Raw genomic sequence first — 22,080 nt, 5'->3', positions numbered from 1 at the left:
GCTCTACCAGTGAGCTACCTGCCCTTTTGATGATGGGCATCTTTACCGGTTTGATATCAAGGTGTCAATTGGTACCTCCAGCATTCCATTGGGTTAATGCCAAATGGTGTAGTAGCACATAGGTAACTTTTGCAGTGACGTTTCGGGGGAGTAGTTCAAGTTCTGTTGATATTCACCTTCTTCTGCTAGCTAAAAACGTGTTTTAGGTATGGTTACTCAAGGTTGAAGTTATGATAACGAGAAAGATCAAGGCCTAGGTTTTGGGCTGAGTTCTTTGTATGTTTAATCTGCTACATGTGCCTCTGGTTAGAGTTCCTTCTTGAATACTTACTTGAGTTGGTGGAACTCAGAGTTCATAACACTTTCCAGCTTATTTCAAAATTCATTCCATATTTTCATGCAGCATTGCCTCAAAGTTTCCATGTCGGCACTGGTTGCCTTTTCTCCAGACCAATCCCGGTTCAATTATGCAAGTACTCTTCTTAATAGCATACGCTGTGTTGGGTGCCAAATTATACATTTCTGTTATTGAAATTCAACTCGAGAATATGGTAATATGGTAATATGGTCATATGGTCATATGTTTATTGTGTTTTCTATTTTCCAGTTTTGGTCTGCCAATCATGTACACGAGCTTTTTTTTCTTATCTTCACAAGATAAGATAATGCATGCTATGTACGTTTAGGAACATTTGAAATCTTCTAAGAATTGATGGAAACAATAGATGTTACTATGGAAAAATCAGATGAGTCCAAATTAATATCACATGGATCTTTTGATGAACTAGTAGTTGTACCTAAGCTAACCTTAACTGACAACACCTACAAGTCATTACCAACTCCCGTGTTTTATGATGCTAAAAAATAACTTATAGCCTTATCTGTTACAAAAATGGTTCTCCATCAACAAAAGGAGCATTCTACATCTGCAAGTGAATGGATTTATTTGGATTTCCATCACTCACAGGGAGGGGACTGCAACAATCATAGTTGTTTTTCTCTTCAGAAAAATATACAAGATGAAGACAACTGCAAATTGATTAAATTTACAGATCCTTCTTTGAAAGTGACTTCAACTTTTTTGAATATAATGGAGTATTTTGATAAGCACCAGGATAATCAACCTGAAAATAATGGTCCAAAGCTCTCCGAAAGTGTTGGTATATCAGATATTCCAAGGTTCAAGTCTGAGACTGTTCTGGGTGGGGTACCTGACAACATTGACATGAAAACACAGGATAATCTGCAAAATGCACTTCAGTCAAGAACTAAGAAAGTCTCTTTATTGTTCAACTCTATGTTTGTATCCAGTGATCTGTCATTTTACTTGAATGTGAAAAGAAGTTTTGTAAGATGTGGAGATCCTTCAGCAAAAGAAACAAGTAGCATGCAAAATTCTTTGTATACCGATCTCAATGAATTCTCAAATACTATTTCATCCAATTTTTATTGTCAAAAGAACATGATACAACTTCATCATATTGAGATGTCCAAATCTGTCATAGACATTATTGATTGCATTCGAACAGATTCTGAAATGGTTTATGAGTTAGATAATGAGCTAAAAAGAATAGTACATACATTTCCAAACTTGAAAAAGCTTTGTATTCCACATGTTAATTAGGTAGATCTAATGAGTTTGATCAAGGACAGGGTTTCCCAAATAGGTTCCTTGAAATATGATACAACTTTGAGAGGACTAGGCACTATGCATATATTATAGAAGACAACTTTTGATGTTTGTTTCTAAGTGTTCAGGTAGCATATCTGTATTTGATAGAGTTGGTTCAAAGCATAGAGTTTTTGGAAGATTCTATAAAACTACCCTATTCTTTGCTTAAATATGCCTTTCTTGACCATCAATAAGCACTTTGGATGTAACAGCACCAAAACAGAGAACTTTTGGAGGAGAGTCTACCATGGACTTCATTTCCATTTTCTTATACATTTGGTTAGATGTACCTAATTTGTTTAATGCATATATAATTTTTTCTGAGTTCCAATATGATGCTCACTAAAAACAAACAGATAAATCTGATGCAGCCTTGCACCAATAAGTAAACAGTGTAACGTTTCAATTTAAAACAGCAGCATTGGTCCACAGTAAAAAAGCCTTCAAGAGCCATCCATTTCCTCCAACTGGCTACCTCGAACATCTTATCAAGTGATATGATACAACCTTGGCTTTTACACCAGCAAGTATAGCGATGTAATCATTCAGTTAAAACAGTAGAACTTGTGCACAGTAAGACAGTAATGAAGGGTTATCTACTTTCTCGAATTGGCTACACCATTTTTTTAACTGTTGAAAATGCATCATATACCACATTAAAAATAAAAAAGATTGACCAAAGATTTTGTAAAAAAAATACTTGTCTAGATTATAACAAGCAGATCATTGTTTACACAATGGATCACAAAAAGTCCATTTGTAAGGGAATAATAATCTGTTAACTTGATCAAACAAGGGAAAGGGTACAGGGTCGTAGAAAATGTGGATTCAAGCTGCTGTTGTAACGTTTTTGAGTAACCCACTTATTTGGATGATGTTTTTTGGTTTTGTCTAGATATTTTTCCATGAACAGGATAAAAAGTTGCTATAGTATTTTTTTAAACATTTGTTAAATAAAATGCTATAGTACTCCATGCACCTGCCATGCACCTCAGTTTTTTAAAACTAACTTGTACTTGGATGTAACAGGTTATAAATCAGAATTGGAAGACAAAAGGATAGTGTGCGAAAAAGATGAAATACAGAAAACAAAAATAGACTTTCCTGTAAGCCTCGTACCATGCCACAGAATGGGCCTTATTGCAAATGGCCAAAGCCTCTAAGTCTGTGTTTCAGCGCATTGGACATTGGGATTTTTCTCTCCCCTTGCACGCAGTTATGATATATAAGGGGGCTTCTATCTTTATTGCGATTAACATGTTGACTCTGTTCCATCTACATCTATGTTCCAGATTTATTTGCTTTTTAATCAGGCCATCAATAGGGGCTTATAAATTTTCATGCATTGTTGCCAGCAGGACAGTTGCTATTGCAGTATAGTTCTCATGCTAGATGGCCAACTTTCTTCTTTATCTATCCATATCTAGTTATCAAAAACACAGATTTCGAGTGCCTACTTTAATGAAGTCTCCACCAGTGGATGAGTCACACTGTCTGTACAACATTCTTGAAGGAAATCGGATGAGAAATGGAAAGAGGACCTTAAGTAGTGCAAGAGCAATGCAATGGTATTTTGTATTCCTAAGCCTATTCAGACAATGAATAATGCAGTGTGGAGAATGTGATTCCAACCTTCCTGATGATCTTTTGTATAGAATTCCTAATTATTGTGAATTGCAAGTGTTTTCCAGACAGGAATAGCTTGTAAAAAATAAAATTCCATCACACAGTCAAGGAAACTCATCTGGTAGTGGTCCACAGTACCTTCACAAAGGCCCTGGTACTTCATGAATTCAGAGGATGCATCTGGGTTTGCATGTGATCATGTTCTAGCGAAATGTTACAATTTGTTTTAAAAATTTAAACCAAAACAAAAATCTTGCATTGCATTCAAAAGTACAACTCACTTGGCCAAGGGAAGCAATTAGAAAGTTTAAGGAGGTCAGCTTCCAGTATGTAAAGAGATAAGGAAATATGGTAGCAGACCTATTGGCTAATATTGCAATAGAGGAGGAATAGAAGGATCAGACCTAAACACAAATTCACTGAACTTAGCTGAAGGGGAGTGGACGTCAAGCTTCAAAATTGGTCCAATCAAATTGCAATGATCTTTAGGAAGTCTTTTATCTAAAGTTCATTTGTCTTGTTTCAATCCCCTAATTTCAGAGGCATTTCAGAGGCCCAGTATTCCCCAACATTACTATGGGTTACGGTCCAATCATGTAAGCTTTTTTAGAAGGACCTGTTTTAATTTGAGAATTTATGAGAGAGATACCACATAGAATTCCAAGGTTGAAAGTAGATCAGCTTAATAATTTCAAAGGGTGGAAAAAGCCATGCAAGGCTATAAATTTAATAAGAATACTCCTGGCCAGCTCAAAGAGGGAGAAATCTTGTTGCGCAGGAATTGTAAAGCCATGAGGAGGAATTTAGAAGGACCTGTTTTAATTTGAGAATTTATGAGAGAGATACCACACAGAATTCCAAGGTTGAAAGTAGATCAGCTTAATAATTTCAAAGGGTGGAAAAAGCCATGCAAGGCTATAAATTTAATAAGAATACTCCTGGCCAGCTCAAAGAGGGAGAAATCTTGTTGCACAGGAATTGTAAATTGTTCAACTCTATGTTTGTATCCAGTGATCTGTCATTTTACTTGAATGTGAAAAGAAGTTTTGTAAGATGTGGAGATCCTTCAGCAAAAGAAACAAGTAGCATGCAAAATTCTTTGCATACCGATCTCAATGAATTCTCAAATACTATTTCATCTGATTTTTATTGTCAAAAGAACATGATACAACTTCAGCATATTGAGATGTCCAAATCTGTCATAGACATTATTGATTGCATTCGAACAGATTCTGAAATGGTTTATGAGTTATATAATGAGCTAAAAATAATAGTACATACATTTCCAGACTTGAAAAAGCTTTGTATTCTTTTTCCCAAAAATTCATGATTTTTTACCAAAAAATTGCGATTTTTTCAAAATGAAAAAATCACTGAATTAATCGCGCAATATTATCGGGAAAATGAAAAAATCACGATTTTTTATGTTATCGTGATTTTCGCAACACTGAAATCAACACACTAATACCAAGCAAACACCTAGTTCCATAACATCTAGAGAAGCAAGAAGATGAGAAGAATGTTATACATATAAGATTAGTTAGTCACAACAAACTAAGTAGAATGCAATTATTGTTAAAATAGATCTAACAATGAATCCTTTAAAAAAATTATACCTTGGAGAAAAAGGATCCACACAGCTCTGGAGCCCTATACCATCTTGTGGCAACATAGTCCTGCACTTCATCAAATATATACATCTTAAAAATGGGAAATTTACTAACTAAAGTACAACAATCAAAATCAAACAGAGAATTCAACAGAAACCCTGTCAAACCAGATATAACAATATAGCAACTTATTAGATTTGGATCTGTATAATATAGATTTAAAATAGTATACCGTCCAGAAGATTGTTGTGGGCATGTCATTGAAGGCAACTCTTGCTAAGCCAAAGTCACATATTTTTAGCTTGCAATCAGCATTTGCCAAAACATTCTTCGGTTTCAAATCCCGATGATACACATTTGCTACAAGAACATAAAGTTGACAAATTAGAGAATAGAATTCACATTTCTTCTTCCATACTAAGTTCCCTGAAATGGGAAGGTGCTTCACAGTCACAATAGATTCTTAAAAACGCAGTTAAAACTTAACAGGAATATTTGAACAGGATCGATGTCCTAAACCAGATACCCTTTAGTACACAAACGAGAAAGAAGCATATGCACTTCACAAAACACTAAAATATATATTTTTGGAAGTGAATAAAGCACAATTGCAATGTGCAACTGCTTGAAATGATTTGTAAATACAATGCATGGGGCAAATACAGAGATCAAAATTGTGAATCCTCAAATTGACTAACTCTTGCAGTTACAGATGAAAATTTGAGCATTTGAAGATTGAACCATTATTCTGAAGGATTGATTTCTAATCACTGAATCAAACTAAACTGGTTTGAGGGTTAACGGGCCACATATGTCAAATTGTGGTCAAAAAACTGATCCTTAGACTTGTGAACAATTACAAAACAACAATGGGCCCCCTATGCCTATAGTGGACATTACCATGGTGAAATAAATAGGGACTTCAATCAAGAGTATAAATAGCTGATGTGCCAGAAAATGATTAAAATAATTATTGTTTAATAACTTGTATATTGCACTTGGATTGTCAATACATCTGTAATGCAGAAATACATAGAAAGAAAAGAGCATACAGAATGATCTCATGGTTCAGATTGTTTTATCTATAAAACTGGAGGAAGGCAAAAAGGAAATAGGCTAGCCGCTATACATACATATTAATTTTCACACAGTAATTATGCGTTAAAAAATAGTGAGAATAAATTAAAATTAGACAAAACCCCTGCAACATAAAAGCAAAAATCACAATCTTAACAGAACAGTAACCGAATATTGCCTACTCACATAAACAACCCATATATCTAGTGAATATAGTCAGCAATGAGCATGCATAAACCCTTTCCCAAGTTTAAACTTATTTAGAAATAAGAATATTAGCAAAAGAAAGCTACGAGTATGTATGTACTTCAGAGCTCGTAGAAGTTGGTACAAGGAAAATTTATAATGTTCCGGCATCGAGTCATCATTTGCCTTAAAAACCCGGTGTAGATCTAATTCCATATGTTCAAATACCACGTAAATGTCTTTGGATTCCCACCTTAACATAATGTGTTTGATTTCAACAATATCATAATGTCGCAACAGCCTCAAAAGCTTAATGTCAAGTAAAATCCGGGTTGCATCAGAAATATGTTCAAAGATGTCATTTATTTTCTTGATTGCAACTTTCTCCCCAATGTGAGTATCAATTACAGAGCATACAACACCATAGCTTCCTTTTCCTATAACCTCCTGAATCTTGTAGTGATTTTCTTCACCATATTCAGTGAAAAACTCAACCTCTATAGGGGTCTACATCAGGTGAATTGCATAACAATCGGATTTTAAACCTTACATCGTCTTCACAAAATGTGATATGTGATATAAACTGAATATTTAAGAAAGAAACAACTAATAAGATCTAACAAGAAGAAAAATATTAAGCAGAGCAAAATGACATGTTCTAGGCCTGAAATTTCCATGACCTCTCCGAGATGAAAGAAAGCTAACAACATTCCCTCAAAGCATGAAAACGGTATCGAAATTGAACTACTGTGAGTAGTGACAATGCCAAAGGTTGCTTCATTGAACACTAGCAGCTAAAACATATACAAGAGTAGGAACATTGGGTTTGAACAAGCCTATGTAATTCACAATTATGAGCTATTTCATTATTGGGACACCGACAAATAAATTATTTTCCAGCTAAACATCAAGAAAAGCATTATCAGTACCACACATGACTTAATGCCTATGACCTCATTTAAAAAAGGTACAACTATAACTAAAAATTTGAACGGAGGCCTGAACCAAACTTCAAAGTATTACCCGAACTGATTTATCTTCATGGCAAAGTAGGATGTTCAGTTAAAATTTTAAACGGAGACCTGAACCAAACTTCAAAGTATTGCCCGAACTGATTTATCTTCATGGCAAAGTAGGATGTTCAGTTAAAATTTTAAAAACAAACTGAATGAGAAAGATTTGCCATCCTTTGTTCGAATACAGTATCAAACCAAAAAAGTGGGATCAATTTAAGCCTATAAGGAACTAAACATGCAAAATATGAGACGATGGAACTATCCTTGCCTCAAAACAGCAGAAAGCAGAATTCCCTAACATTTGGGTGAAAATTTAGTGTTCTTCAAAGAGGCATGTGAAGCATAACTGGAGGAAAATAATATTTTGCCTAAGATTGTGAAGGTGAACACCCATGAATTGACAGTCAATGAAAAGGTCCAATGCATCAATCACCTGGGTAAAATAAAAAACGACCACAATAAGCTGGATTCTTTAGGTCAACGCATGTCCAGATGTCCATATCTCTATACAGTCTGTTATAGCGCACAGATCTTTGTGATCAAATTCATGATTTAAATGACATAATTGATGAAGAGATTTCGATTTTCAAGACTGAATGCATGATTTTCCTTCTATAATTTGAATAGATGCAAACAAGGAAATGTGAACCTGCACAATGTGGCATGTTCTAAAGGGGAAATGCTTTAGGTCAAGAAACGGAAGGGAGTCCGAAACATAATATTCTAAAACCGTTACAGTTATTAGATGCCAAACATGACAAAAAACACCTCCCAACTAAAAAGGGCCGTGATGCTTGAAAGGCCATTCCATAGTATGGCTTCTGTTAATTTCCTCTTTAAAAGGGAAAACTATGATAATATTTTTTTGATCAAAGAAGGGCAATGCATATTCAGTGTCAAGCTTTTTATTCTTATTGGTTGGTTCATCAATTCCAGTAGCCCTGTGAATGAAAACAAATTTTGATGAGTTACACAACAAGGAGCCCTTCAGATTAAAGGGAAAGTCGCAATCATTAATGATAGGTGAAAGGTAAGTGATAACCTTACCTTCTAGTCAGGTAAGACAACCACAAGCAAAAAAGGGTCCACAAGTCTGACCTCAAGAGATTTCATGACATTTTTAACAAATAAGGTTAATCGATATCAACAATATACCGATACCCACCCCTTGCTATTCCATGGAGTCATTTCAATTTTAGAGTATCGGAATATCAATCCACATGCAGAACATGGTCTTACCCAACATGAAATGGGGGTGTACCTCAGTACTAAAGGAGCCCAACGGCAGGGGGCGGGACCTAGATTTGTTTCACATCCTGTTAAATTTTTAACACAGAAACAAAAACAACATGGGCCCTAATGCCAAAGGATAATTCTGGCAATGTGACACTATATTCTCCATCTGCTGCAGAACATCCAACTTATAAGAATCCCCTACGACACACTTAAACAAACCCGAAAAGAAAAAGCAGCATGTCTTGCAGTAATCGAATCACAGACATTAAGATCAACCCCAGACCAAGGTACTTACTTTTCTTCTCTGATCTTGCTGCATAGTTCTTTGTCTCTGTTCACTTTTAGATCCACGTTGTATTCTTATGTCCTGATACAAGGCCAATGCCTCAACTATCTGCGAACCTTCCTGGAACCGCAAATACCAAATCTTTTCACATGGGCAGTGCTTCAAATGAGAGGAAAAAATCAGCCTTTTCTCAGCTTGGTCTGTACGTCAGCCACATTTGACCCATCTGCCTCTGCTTCTGATAAAAAACCCACTGTTTATCTTGATCCTGCCATTAATAAACAATTCTAGATCTACTCTCCTGCGCTCAGTCATAGAGAAACAACACAAGCCCATGGCCTGCAAGGCCTGCGAGTGCCTAATATCTGCATTGCCAGAAAAACAAGAAAAAGCAGGAAAATTGTCCTTTCGGCCCCTGTACTGCCCGTCACTCACTGATCTTCAATGTACTCGATCGCAGGGGAAATATTGAAAAGAAATCCACATTGGGGTTTGGGAACTGAGGGTCTTAAACAGACGGGTAGTCGAGAATGTGCGACCCTCCCCATCCTCCTGCAGAAAAAGCTCGTGCAGCACAGGACGGACTGGCTAGGTAGACGGACGGGCTGCGCTGGGTTTAATTAATTTTTTAACTAATAACTGTTTTTTAATGGATTTTTGGACGGCAGAGAATTGTTGAATCGTCTAACAATAGATCTAACGGTTAAGATTAGGACAGGAAGACATTTAGGGGAATTCATTTCAAAGGGAAACACCTTGCGTAAAAATAACTAAATTATAAATTTTGATTTATATTATTATTATTGATAATTATATAAAAAAAAAGAAGTTAAGATATGGATAAAAATACATTCATTTTAAAAAAACATGTAAAGAGATGATCATGAGACTCACCACCACTTTATCATAGAGATTTTTAATTTGTAAATAAATTTTACTACAATATCATAACATGTCGCGACTTAAAACATATTTTAATAACATGTCATGACTTAAAAAGTTAAATAAACATTTTTTATTACGAATACCAACAAACACACAGCGCGTTGTATTATTTCCATGGGAAGAAAACAGCTCTGTTTTGTTATTCGTAGAGTAGTTAAGCAAGCAATCCCTTCGCCTTCGCGGATTCTACAGCGTCATCGTAGATTTCGTCGATGCCAAATTTGAAGGAGAAACCGCTCTCCACCAATTTCTTCGACGACAGGTTCAACTTCTGGGTTTGTGGCACACCCTCGAACCTGCGCGCACACACAAGCATTCATACTCGTATATACGTACGCAAACAGATACGAAAAAAGGGCAAATACTATACAGATATACTTACTCAGTCGGGACATTGTACTGCGGATAGCGTTTGGATAAGTAGTCTGCCAGCTGTGGGACGGAGGTGTTGATGGGGCAGCAGATGTAGCGACCCTTTGCAGAGGGGTTGTCCATCAAGAAAATATGAGCACTACAGACGTCGTCCACGTGTACCATTGATACGGAGCCGGACAACAACTGGCTGCCCTTAATAAACTGCAACATACGGGGATTGCCAGTAAGCAGGGAGAGCGCCATCTGGACGGTGGACGGCACGTCGGGAAGGATGGAGGGCCCCACCAGCAACACCGGGATGATGGTTACGACATCCAGCCCCTGTTCTTTCCCGTATTGCAGCGCTGCTTGCTCTGCCAGCGTCTTGGAAACTGCATATGCCTGCAACATTTAAAAACACAAGGTACTATTTTGTCGAGTAAGAAAGAACTCTGAAATCTCAGACTGCCCAAAAAAGTTTCAAAAAATTTTGTAGAGGGAGTGTTTGAATTGTGTTTTTGATGGTGGAAATGGATTTAACACCGTAAAAAAATGTCAAGAACACCCAAAATTTTAAAATTTGACAACAAAAATATTTGCCAGATATTTCCTAAATATAATTGGACCCTATAACTTTCCAGACAACTCCTCCACCTCGTTAGACTAAACGTATAGTTAAATACCCAGACGAACGGCTTTTTAGTTCGGAGGAAATCGAGGTCTGTCCAGCAAGATTCGTCGATCTGCTGATTCTGCTCCGTTGATTCGTTTATGGAAACCGTAGCCGCGGACGATGTGACCACCACGCGTTTCACGGTTTGGGCCTTCGTGCAGGACTTCAGAACATCAAGGGTTCCGTTGATCGCTGGCTTGATTACATCATTCTGAAAAGTTTGACAGTCGAAACTTAGAAATCGAAATCTAGAACTCTTGAACTCTAAAGAATCGGTCTCTTTGCATTTTTCGAACTCTCTATGATTTTTAATGCGCCGAGAGAGTTGAATTTATATATATAATTAAAAAATTTATTTAAATCACACGAATCAAAAACTTATTTAAATCACACAAATCAAAACTTAGCCACAATTTTTTTTACTCCAAATCACATTAAAGACTAATACTTTGAATGCAAAATTGGGCCACAATTTTCTTTTACTCCAAAAAAAAATTCCATTTAAGACTAATCCAAACATTAGTTACTTACCTCGGGATCTTTGGGTGCGAAATCGTTCGGCGTGGCGACATGAAAAACGCCCTGGCAGCCGGCAACGGCGGCGTCGAAACTGCCGTCTTCCGACAGATCCGCTTTAAAGAGCTTGAGCCTCTCCGCAGCTCCAGAAATGTCCAGCAGAGGGCGCACCTTCACTTCGTTCCCTGTGGGTCCATCCAAGGGTTTTGATTAATTAGTGAATTTGGTTTAAGGGCTTTGATTTCTTTTGAGTCTACGAAGATCGCTTTAATTTTCGAGAAATACTAAAGGAATAAATCTTTTTGAACAAGAGGACGAGATTCGAACCTGGGTGCCCAACCCAACAATATATAGAAGGAATAAAGCTTTTTGGATAAGGGGACGAGATTCGAACCTGGGTCGCGCACCGTTGCGTGGACAGTGTAACCTTTGTCGAGTAATCGTTTGACGAGCCATGAAGCCATAAAGCCTGTCGCTCCCGTCACGCAGAAGGTGGTTTCCTTATACTCTCTGCCATTGCCAACGGTTGTTGTCATTTTCGCGTTGACACCTGGAGCGGCTTGAAGATTAAGCGACTCGAAAAGACGAGAGATAACTATATGCTCTGTGAATGTGTCGAGAATGCTCTGTGAATGTGATACTCTGGTGATGTTAGAATGGCAGATATGCATTTGTCAGGCAGTTGGATATGTCTGACATTTAGTTGGGGGTGAAACCATTTGTTACGTCGACCATCTTTACTACCACTTGTTACGTGGACCATCTTTACTACCATTTGTTACGTCGACCATCTTTTATGTTACTTTATCTTTAATGTACTTTTCTTAGCTTTTATCTCGTTCTTCCCATTTTTAAAATGAAACTTCCTCAAAACCAGTAAATCCAATAACCGTTAATTAGGAATTAGGCTCAATAACCATCTTGAATCCATTTTATGTTTGAATTCATCATTCTTACCAACTGGAATTGCATTTTCAAACTAGGAGTTATGCTCAATAATTATCTGGAATCCATTTTATATTTGAACCCATCATTCATATCAACTAGAATTGCATTTTCAAACTATGCCATGATCGTTAGGTTGTTACTTTCATCAATAGTATCAAAAGATTTTATTATGAGGACAAGTATAAAAGACAAATAGTACATAAAATAATTACTAAAATTTATTTTCCCACATATTACAAATATTTATTGGTTGTATCTATATTCCCTTATCAAAAGATTCTATTATAAGGACAAGTATAAAAGACAAATAGTACATAAAATAATTATTAAAATGGTTGTTACTTTCATCAATAGTATCAAAAGATTCTATTATGAGGACAAGTATAAAATACAAACAGTACATAAAATAATTACTAAAATTTATTTTCCCACATATTACAATTATTAATTGGTTGTATCTATATTCCCTTATCAAAAGATTCTATTATAAGGACAAGTATAAAAGACAAATAGCACATAAAATAATTATTAAAATTTTTCTTCCCACGTATTACAACTATTTATTGGTTATATCTCTATTCCCTTATCCAAAGATTCTATTATAAGGAGAAGTATAAAAGACAAATAGTACATAAAATAATTATTAAAATTTATTTTCCCACATAATACAACCATTTATTGGTTGTATCTATATTCCCTTACCCTTGTAGTAGTAAATAAGGTTCCAAATTTCTTTATCCTCTCTTAATTAACTATATAAACCTCATTATATATAAAGTGTAATAATAAACCTTTATATTCACATAAAGTTACTCATATTCATAAAGTCATATAATTTCTACTTACTTATACACATTTATCAATAACCAAATTATCCTCATCATAAATTAGTCCACAATAGTAAAATCACTATTTATACAAAAATACAAATCATAATAAAGATAAATGTAAAAATGTTTCCCAAAAATTTCATATGAAAACATAAACTTTACATATTAACTTGTTAGATGTCTTACTTTTTTGAACTTATTATAGAATATTTGAATTCTTTTAATCATTCTTCCAAATTGTGGAATTTTCAATTCTCTAACTTTAAAATGCTGTTTTTAAACCATTGCACTAACTTATATCTTAAAAAATCTCATTTAAAGATATTACCAATTAAATAAAAATAGAAATAAAATAAATCTCATACAAAAATATTATTAGTTAAATGAAAATAAAAATAAAACACAAAACAATTACCAATTATACCTTACCAAATGTATCATGAAAACATATCAATTATAATATGGAAAATCTTAAAAGAACATTACCAACTGAAAAAGCATCACAAGGGATCAATATAAAAATACCAATTCACCTTATAGATAATTTTTTTCATCTTTTAATTTTGTTTCAATATTTTATTTAATCACTAGATATGTAGGAGTTAGATGTTAGATGTTAGACATAAACATTTTCTAAATTCGATTTTTTATATATATTAAGTTTGTTTTTATTAATAAAATTACGGACATTTATTTGGATAAACCATCCTAAATCCATGTTAATCCTGGATCTATCAAGCAAGGGATCAAAGCTCTTCAAACCTCTTTTCTCAGTGCAAAACTTGAAGAAAGGTTAATATGGATCTAGATATTGGATACCTCTTGGCGCTTGATAGATCATGGATCTATGCTATTTATATAATATTTATATTTGTATCGACGTGTCTCTTTCTTATTCCCTCTCTATATCAACCCCCAAATATACACACTCTCCCTCCATATCCATCTATCTCTCTCTCTCCCTCTCTTTCTCTTCCCCTTCTCTTCCTCTCTCTCTCCTCCCTCTCTTCCCTCCTGCTCTCTTCTCTTCCTCTCTCTCTCCTCCCTCACTTCCCTCCTGCTCTCCTCTCTTCCTCACTCTCTCTCCATATCTCCTTTATCACTCCCTCTCTCTCTCCACCTTTCTCCCTCTATGAATTTCTTCTTTCCTCCCTCTCTCTCCCCCCCTCTCTCCTCTCTCTTGAGTCCTATCTCTCTCCCTTTCTCTCCAACCTCCCTCTATATCTCCCCCCAATCACTCTCTCCCTCTCTCTTCCCTCCAACTTTTTCACTATCTCCCTCCCTCTCTCCCTCTCTCTTCCCTCCAACTTTTTCACTATCTCCCTCCCTCTCTCCTTCTCTCTCCCCCCTCCATCTATGTGTCTCCCTCTCTCCTTCTCTCTCCCCCCTCCATCTATGTGTCTCCCTCTCTCTCTTCTCCTTCTCTCCCTGTCTATCTCCTCTCCTCTTCTCTCTCTTCCCTCCTCTCACTCTCTCTATCTCTCTCTCCCTCTCTCCTTCTCTCTCTCCCCTCATCTCTCTCTTGCTTCCTCTCTCTCCCCTCCTCTCTCTCTCTTCCTTCCTCTCTTTCCCTCTCTCTCACCTCCTTCTCTCCCCCTCCCCCAATCTCTCTTTCTCTCTCTCTCTCTCAACCCTCCAACTTTGTCACTCTCTACTTCTCTCTCTCTCTCTCTCTCCACCCTCCAACTTTGTCACTCTCTCTCTCTATTAAATATGACCCTATTGTATTGTGTTTAAGAAAGTATCTAAATTAGAAAAACTCAATTGGTTGTTAAATATTAAACATATATTTTGGGTCGATCATGTCAAAGAAAATAATGAAAAACTTAAGAATCATGCATTATCTTCACTGTATTATTGTTAGTCACTTTGTTTTTTATAATTTCTTAGATCTTTAGTTAATATGGATCTATATTTGTTCTTGATAATATTTTTTATATTATATAAATTTCACATCTTTATATATAAAAGTATTCTCATTTTCAATTTTATTGAAACCTTGATATAATTTCTATGGATATATTTTTAGTATTAGTGAGGATATAAGGTTTAGATATATCTCAAAAGTAATTATAACCTTTTTCCTGTTATATTTATTTTTTAAAAAGTACAAAAATTTAAATAAAATAATATTAATAAAATATTTTAATTGTGAAATAAGTTATTCTTTTTGGGCATGTGGTATCGATAAGTCATGGTATTGTAACAAAGCCTATTTACAAGTTAAGAATATCTATGGTAATGTGGTGTGAATATCCATAGTAAAAATCTTGTCATATTGTTATAAAATATTTTGATTGTGAAATAAGTTATGATTTTTGGGAATGTAGTATTAACTAGCATCTGGATCTACCAAGCCCCGAGAGGGATCAAATCTTTTTTCACACTATGATAATTTGCATATCAGGATATTTGATCCCTCTAGGCACCTAGTAGATCCAGAGTAAAGATGATATATGTTGGTTTAATTCCCCCCTTTGAATAGGCTACATTCCACGTGGATATGATGGGTCAATACCATTGGTTCTCAATACCATGGCTCAATACCATGTGCCATATTCACTTTTATTAATATTAATATTATGGTTAATAATTTTTTTTTTGCGTGGTATTAATAATAATTTGGCCCATGGTATTTGGTGAAGAGGCTTCACCTAAATAAAACCTCATTTTTAGTGTTCGTAAATATAAAGTGAATTATTGAGTAAATATAAAAAAAATGTTTTATTTATTTACCATACCTCTAGTTTATTTATATTTTTATTAATTAACTATACCTCTTTTATAAATATGGTATTTGGCCCATGGTATTTAGACCATGGTATTAAAATGGTGATTGGCCCATAGGCTTCACCTAAATAAATCCTCTTTTTTGAGTATTCTTTAAATATAAAGAGGTTTATGGACTAAATACAAAAAGATGTTTTATTTATTTACCATAGCTCTAGTTTATTTATATTTTTATTTATTTACCATACCTTTGGAGTAAGTATAAAAAGAGGTTTTATTTATTTATTTATATTTTTATTTACTTACCATACCTATTTTTTTGGTGTTCATAAACCTTTTTATAGTTTAAATTTATAACTAGATTGATAATAATAATAATTAGATTGATTTATAAATAGGGCCGACATTAGATTAAAAATGTTAAATGTTAAAAGTTACATGTTAAATGTTTACATTTACGTTTGCATGTTTATGTGAGATTTACACCCATATTGGGCTGTAGAATAAGCCATGGCATTGTAACAAATCATATTCACATGTTCATAATATTAGTGGCAAAGTGGGGTGAATATCCATGGTTAAAAAATCTTTTCATATTGTTATAAAATATATATATATTTTTTTTAACACTAGGAATATTTGATTGTGAAATCATTTATAGTTTTTGGGCATGTGGTTATAATAAACCATGGTATTGGTCCATGATATTGTAACAAAGCCTATTCACCGGTTAATAACAAAATAAAAATATAACAAATTGAATTTTATTATTTTTATTACTTTAATTTTTTATTATTAATTGAGCCAACATTTAAATGTTTACTTTTAACTTTTTGTTTATTATTTTTATTTTTTTATGCGACATTTAAAATTGTTACATTACACCTACACATGTACCCTATACTTATAAATAAAATCACATTAAAATATATAACACATATAAATAGTACTTATTAATTAACATCTATTTTACCATATAAATTAAATAATGATTTGGTAACTATATTTAAATTTAATTAATAAGCCTATAAAAATTTAATATTTACAATATAACAAGATTCTTAACCATGAATATTCACATTCATTTTACCATGGATATTAATAACTTCAAAATAGGTTTTTTTACAATACCATGGGCTGATACCATGGCTTATCAATACCACATACCCAAAAACCATAACTCATTTTAACAAAAAAAAAACAAAAAATTTTAAATGTTTTATTTTAATTTAATTTTATAACAAATTTTAAATTATAGCTTAATACCTACAACAAATATACAATATAACAAGATTCTTAACCATGGATATTTACTCCCATTTTACCATGGATATAATTAATTTGTAAATAGGCTTTTGTTACAATACCATGACTTATCAATACCACTACCACTTGCCCAGAAACCATAACTCATTTCAAAATTAAAATAATTTTATTTTATTTTATTGCATGGAGGCTCTCAACCCACTATGGTAGAGTTGTTTTAACCTAACATTTTGACTAAGTCAAATCACATTAAAAAAAAATTTAAGTTAAATTAAAATATTAATGTAATGTAAACATTTTAACTAAGTTAAAATAAAATAATAAAAATAAAAATGGTCCATGGTAATGACCCGTGGTATTGAGAATCCATGGTATTCATGTAGAATATATCTTATTTAAAGGGGGAAATTAAACCAACCTAGATCCATCTTAACTCTGGATCTACGAAACTCTGAGAGTGATCAAATCTCTTAATATGAAAACCTCTTTTAGAGTGAAAAGAGTTCTGATCCCTCTTGAAGTTGTACAATATGGATGCAAAGAGGTTGCCTGAAATTGCTTCTAACTTTAGCCAAAACCTACACCTTGATTGAAGTGAGGCTGACATAAGGGTGCCTGGTCTTGGCTAGAGCATTGGGGAATAAAGAGGAGATCATCTTGCAGAATTCAGATAATATTAAAAATAGTATTGCTTCCAAATTTAAAGAGAAATTGTGTGACAATAAAGAGTTGGAGGTAAAACGGGAAGTGCAATATTATAAGGAGGTGATCAACCTCAATTTGGAAAAAGAAAATTATCTCTTTGTCTTGACTAGTGTTAAGATGAAAATGAACATTTCCAAGATTAGAACTAATTCTGATGATCTTTATAGTGAAACTAGGCATTGTTGAATTCTCAAAACACAGTGGGATGAAAGAGTTTGTCACTAATCCTAGGAGGGTTGAAAAACTTGTGCAGGCATTGGTGAGAGTTTGTCACTAATCCTAGGAGGGTCGAAAAACTTGTGCAGACATTGGTGAAATATAAAAACACTTTGGGATGAAAGAGTTTGTCACCAATCCTAGAAGGGTTGAAAATAAAAACCACTTTCTCTTAGATTGTCCATCTTATACTCACATGAAAGAGTTTTCCACCAAACCTGGGAGGATTGAATCTTCTACTCACATTAAAACACTTTCTATTAAATTATCCATCTTATACTCAATTTCACTTTCTCTTATATTGTCCACCTTATAGTCACATTCAATCCCTTTGAACAGAGTCTAACATCTCTTCCATGAAGTGGAGAGTGAATTAAACTCATTAGCTACCAATAAAGTTATTGTCCTTTGACAACCTTCTTAACATTTTAACTCATTTTAACTCATCAAAACTACGGTGATTTGAGAACCCTTCTCTCACTTCTTTTTAACCATATAAATAAAATATTAAAGAATCCTATTTAATCTATTATCTTCTTAAGATTTGATGGACCATATAAACCTTAGTGGACATTAATCATCATAGTCGTCAGCATTATATGTCGAAATTATCATTTCACTCCTCTTAATATTATTATAATAATACCATATATTTTTATTTTTATACATAATAATTCAAAACTTGTATAATTAATCTATTCTTTTTGAAAATTTCATATTACTATCAATTTATCTCTAGATTATTAATTTACTAATAATTATAATTAATTTACAACAGATCTAACTAATTTTTAAATCCAAAACTTTGAAGAAATTAAAATTAGAAATAATTGCATAGTATTTATAAATTTTTTAAACAATTTTTTAATTTTTTTTAAATAAACCAATAATTATAATAAAAATATTTAAAGTCTAAAATAATCTTTTTAAATTTTTTTTAAGATAATAACTTTTTTGTCAAAATAATTATAAAAAATAATTCATTATATATTATTAAAAAATTTAAATTCAAATATTAAAATAAATATTCATTTTTCTATATTTAATAACGACTAATTATTTTAATATAAAAAATATCAATCAATTATTTATATATATATATATAGAATTTTATTCACCTTATTTTTTTGAATAAAACGACGAAATTCGAACATGAGTGCCCAACCCAACAATATACGGAAGAAATACAACTTTTTGAATAAGAGGACGAGATTCGAAACGGGGTGGCGCACTGTTGCATGGACAGTGTAACCCTTGTCGTCTAGGAAATGTTTGACAAGCTATGAAGCCATAAACGGGGACAGTGTAACCCTTGTCGTCTATGAAATGTTTGACGCTCCCGTCATGCCATCGCCGGTCGTTTTTATCATTTCCCGGGAGACACCTGCAGTGGATTGAAGATTAAGCGAGTGGAAAGGACGAAAGATAGCTAGATACTCTGAGAATGTGTCTAGTTAAGGAGGTCCCTGCATTATTTTATAAGGAGGCCCCTTTGAATGTGATTAGTTAACGGCATGATGTTAGAATGTCAGATATGCATCGGACATGAACGACATGCTAGTCCCCACATGTTAGTCCGAGTGTTCAATTTTTAGGGGGAAGATTTTTTGTTTTTTGTTTTTTTAAATTATGAATCACAGAAGAAGCTTATATTTTGAGTGTTAATCATATATGAAATCACAATATATTTTAAATAGCAAAATATCACTATTCAACTAAGATTTATTTTGTCAAATTAGGACAAAAACTCCAAAACCTAAATAGTCCTAGCTCTACAACTCACTATGGAAGAAATTAAAATTGTATTTAAAAAAATAAAATAATAATGATATTAAAAATTACTAATAACTAAAAAATGGCATTGTCTTTTCACAATTTTGTAATCATTTTTGTCAGAAATTTTTCTTCTCATAAAATCTGATCATCGGAATGTTTGAATTGTTTTTTTTTAATGGTGAAAATGGATTCAGCACCATCAAAACTCTGGGGCACTCAAAATTTAATTTACGACCAATTTTTACCAAAATCATGTCGGAATTTCCGCTATTTGCTGGTCAAAATTATGGCCTCATTAGACTACTCTCTAAATAAAAAATCTTTCGATATTGAACACAAATATTGATAACGAAAAATAAATCAATATTTACCATAACAAAAAGAATTAGATGTCCACCATATTTCATCCATAGGTGTTGCTTTCTACTTTTTTAGTATGAGGAAAATGTGTAATTCCTTCACCCTTTAACATGGAGATTGCACATGCACATGATAGCCAAAATAACATTGATATCACAACCTACTAGGAAGGAGATGTGAAATTCATTCCATACTTAGAATAGAGTTGACATGTTGTATTTAAAAAAAAAATTAATAACCCAAAAAATGTGAGCTTCAACCACTAAATAACATAATTATTTCACCAATAAGCCTTCTCCAATTCAGTATGGTAGATATTTGTAATGTCTTGTAAACATTTTGGCTAAATCAAAATAAAATAAATTATTAATTATAATTATTAATAAAAAACATAAAGTTAATAATAAATCCATCGTAGATCTATTTAACTCTAAATTTATCAAGCTCCTAGAGGGATCATATTTCTTGAAATGAAAACCTCTTTTAGAGTAAAAAGAGATAGAGGAAATAGTTTTTCTCAAGACATTTTATTATTATTAATTTTAATCAAATTTTGACATATATTTTTAAAAACTTGAGTTTAAGTTGTTTAATCTATAGATTGGACAAGGAGTTTATTTTAAATAACAAAAAATCACAATCTTGCAAAACATTATATCACCAAATTCCTACAAGTTAGATTAGTTCCATAATTAAGATGAATCTAGATTGGTTATTAGAGAACACCTACATATCTATTCTATATGCTTGAACTGGAAAAGAAACATTGTTTCGATATTCAAGTAATTTTCAAATCTAATTGCTTAAATTATGCGGATTATACCATTATAATTTTAATGAAGTTAAAAGAAAAACAACAAAAAGTTTTCACACTAAAGCAAACAAAAATGCTTCTAAAATTGCATAAAGATAAGAAGTGCTTAGGGAATTTAACACGCCTAACCTTAATATATATATATATATATATATATTCTCCTAACTATACTTAGGATAGGTATGAGAGAAACATATTTATAATACATGATGCGGTGTTACATAAATACATATTACCTGCAGATAAATAAATATGTTCACAAGTACAATAGATTGTTACATATGTTAACACCCTGAGGTGATATCAATTCATAAGGATATGATACTTTAAAATATGTTTAATGCTTTGATTATATTTAATGTGACCACCCATAGCGTAAATGAGTGCGAGGTAATATACCGCTCTCCCCACTTGGCTACAGTTGGTAACATGGTTTCCGAATCACGAATTGGGACAGTTGTAACACGATCCACCGTTGATGCGTTCAATGTTGACAAATATCGAGCTGGGATATTTGTGGCACGATTCGTTTAGGGTTCAATCCAACAGTTCTGCTGCATGTCGTTCGTTTCAGGTAATTGTCACCTTCACTTGCCTAGAGCATTCGTCATTTGCCTCCTGCAAGGTCTAGTACCATGCTTCTGCAATCCGCTTAGTTTTCCATATTGTTTCGATCATATACCCAGTCTTGGACATTATTCCTTTACTCGTCATTATTCAATTTATTTTACTTCTAATCGGCAAGTTAACCCCTTGATAGTTTTATCTTATACACGGTTTTCTTTTCTTCCTCAGAGTATTGTTTCATTGAGTATGCACTTTCTCACAGTGCTTGCAGCCAACATCAAGAGGTTAAAATTCCATCTTGCAAAACTTCAGGTAACAGAGATTCTTGTTGTTTATTTGGGCTTCATCTCTACTTTCCCTTCTCTTCTTTAGGAATGATGGGGTTTTCCCCTTTTTTCTTGTATCGTGTAATTTACAGGGTTATGAGTAACGATTGGGAAAAGTTTGACTATGGCAGGTTTCGGCAGAGGAAGGGGACGAACTTGAGTTTCGTAGGGTGAGTTCTGCACTTTTATATTTCTTAGTTTTATTTACTGAGCATCACAACATTTCCCTTTCAAGGTTTTACGACTTAGTAGTGTTTGAGAGATTTCTGTGTAGGGTTTCGGCAAAGGGGATTCACTGCGTCTGATTGGACAAGATCCAAAAATATTATAAGTGAGCCTTCCTAG

The 22,080-nt window shown here is 33.5% G+C and overlaps 1 protein-coding gene and 1 long non-coding RNA gene across 2 annotated transcripts; both read right to left on the bottom strand.

Moving 5' to 3' along the window:
• Positions 1–4,909: 4,909 nt before the first annotated feature.
• LOC149233308 (uncharacterized) lies at positions 4,910–9,217 on the bottom strand. Its single transcript, XR_016247610.1, has 3 exons — positions 8,719–9,217; positions 5,141–5,268; positions 4,910–4,974 (listed from the first exon to the last, which is right to left on the bottom strand). It is a non-coding gene; the product is annotated as an uncharacterized LOC149233308 (long non-coding RNA).
• Positions 9,218–9,697: 480 nt separating this feature from the next.
• On the bottom strand, positions 9,698–11,781 carry LOC149233307 (putative anthocyanidin reductase). The gene is made up of 5 exons (XM_089376711.1): positions 11,592–11,781; positions 11,213–11,382; positions 10,692–10,892; positions 10,037–10,410; positions 9,698–9,950 (listed from the first exon to the last, which is right to left on the bottom strand). Exons 1-5 carry the CDS (start codon positions 11,731–11,733, stop codon positions 9,809–9,811), a joined length of 1,029 nt encoding a protein of 342 aa, XP_089232837.1. The 5' UTR covers positions 11,734–11,781; the 3' UTR covers positions 9,698–9,808.
• Between the last annotated feature and the right edge of the window lie 10,299 nt (positions 11,782–22,080).

Source organism: Pinus tabuliformis, chromosome J (genome assembly GCF_031772625.1).
Source record: "Pinus tabuliformis cultivar Carrire ecotype Pingquan chromosome J, CPIR1, whole genome shotgun sequence".
NCBI lineage: Eukaryota > Viridiplantae > Streptophyta > Pinopsida > Pinales > Pinaceae > Pinus > Pinus tabuliformis.
This window is presented reverse-complemented; position numbering and strand designations above follow the sequence as displayed.

Bases quoted from the DNA above. Each gene is read 5' to 3' on its own strand.
- LOC149233307 (XM_089376711.1), bottom strand. From the start codon at position 11,733: ATGACAACAACCGTTGGCAATGGCAGAGAGTATAAGGAAACCACCTTC. The intron at 10,893-11,212 runs GTAAGTAACTAA...CAAACTTTTCAG, and splicing joins TCGCACCCAAAGATCCCGAG to AATGATGTAATCAAGCCAGC. The intron at 10,411-10,691 runs GTATTTAACTAT...TAAATGTTGCAG, and splicing joins CTAAAAAGCCGTTCGTCTGG to GCATATGCAGTTTCCAAGAC.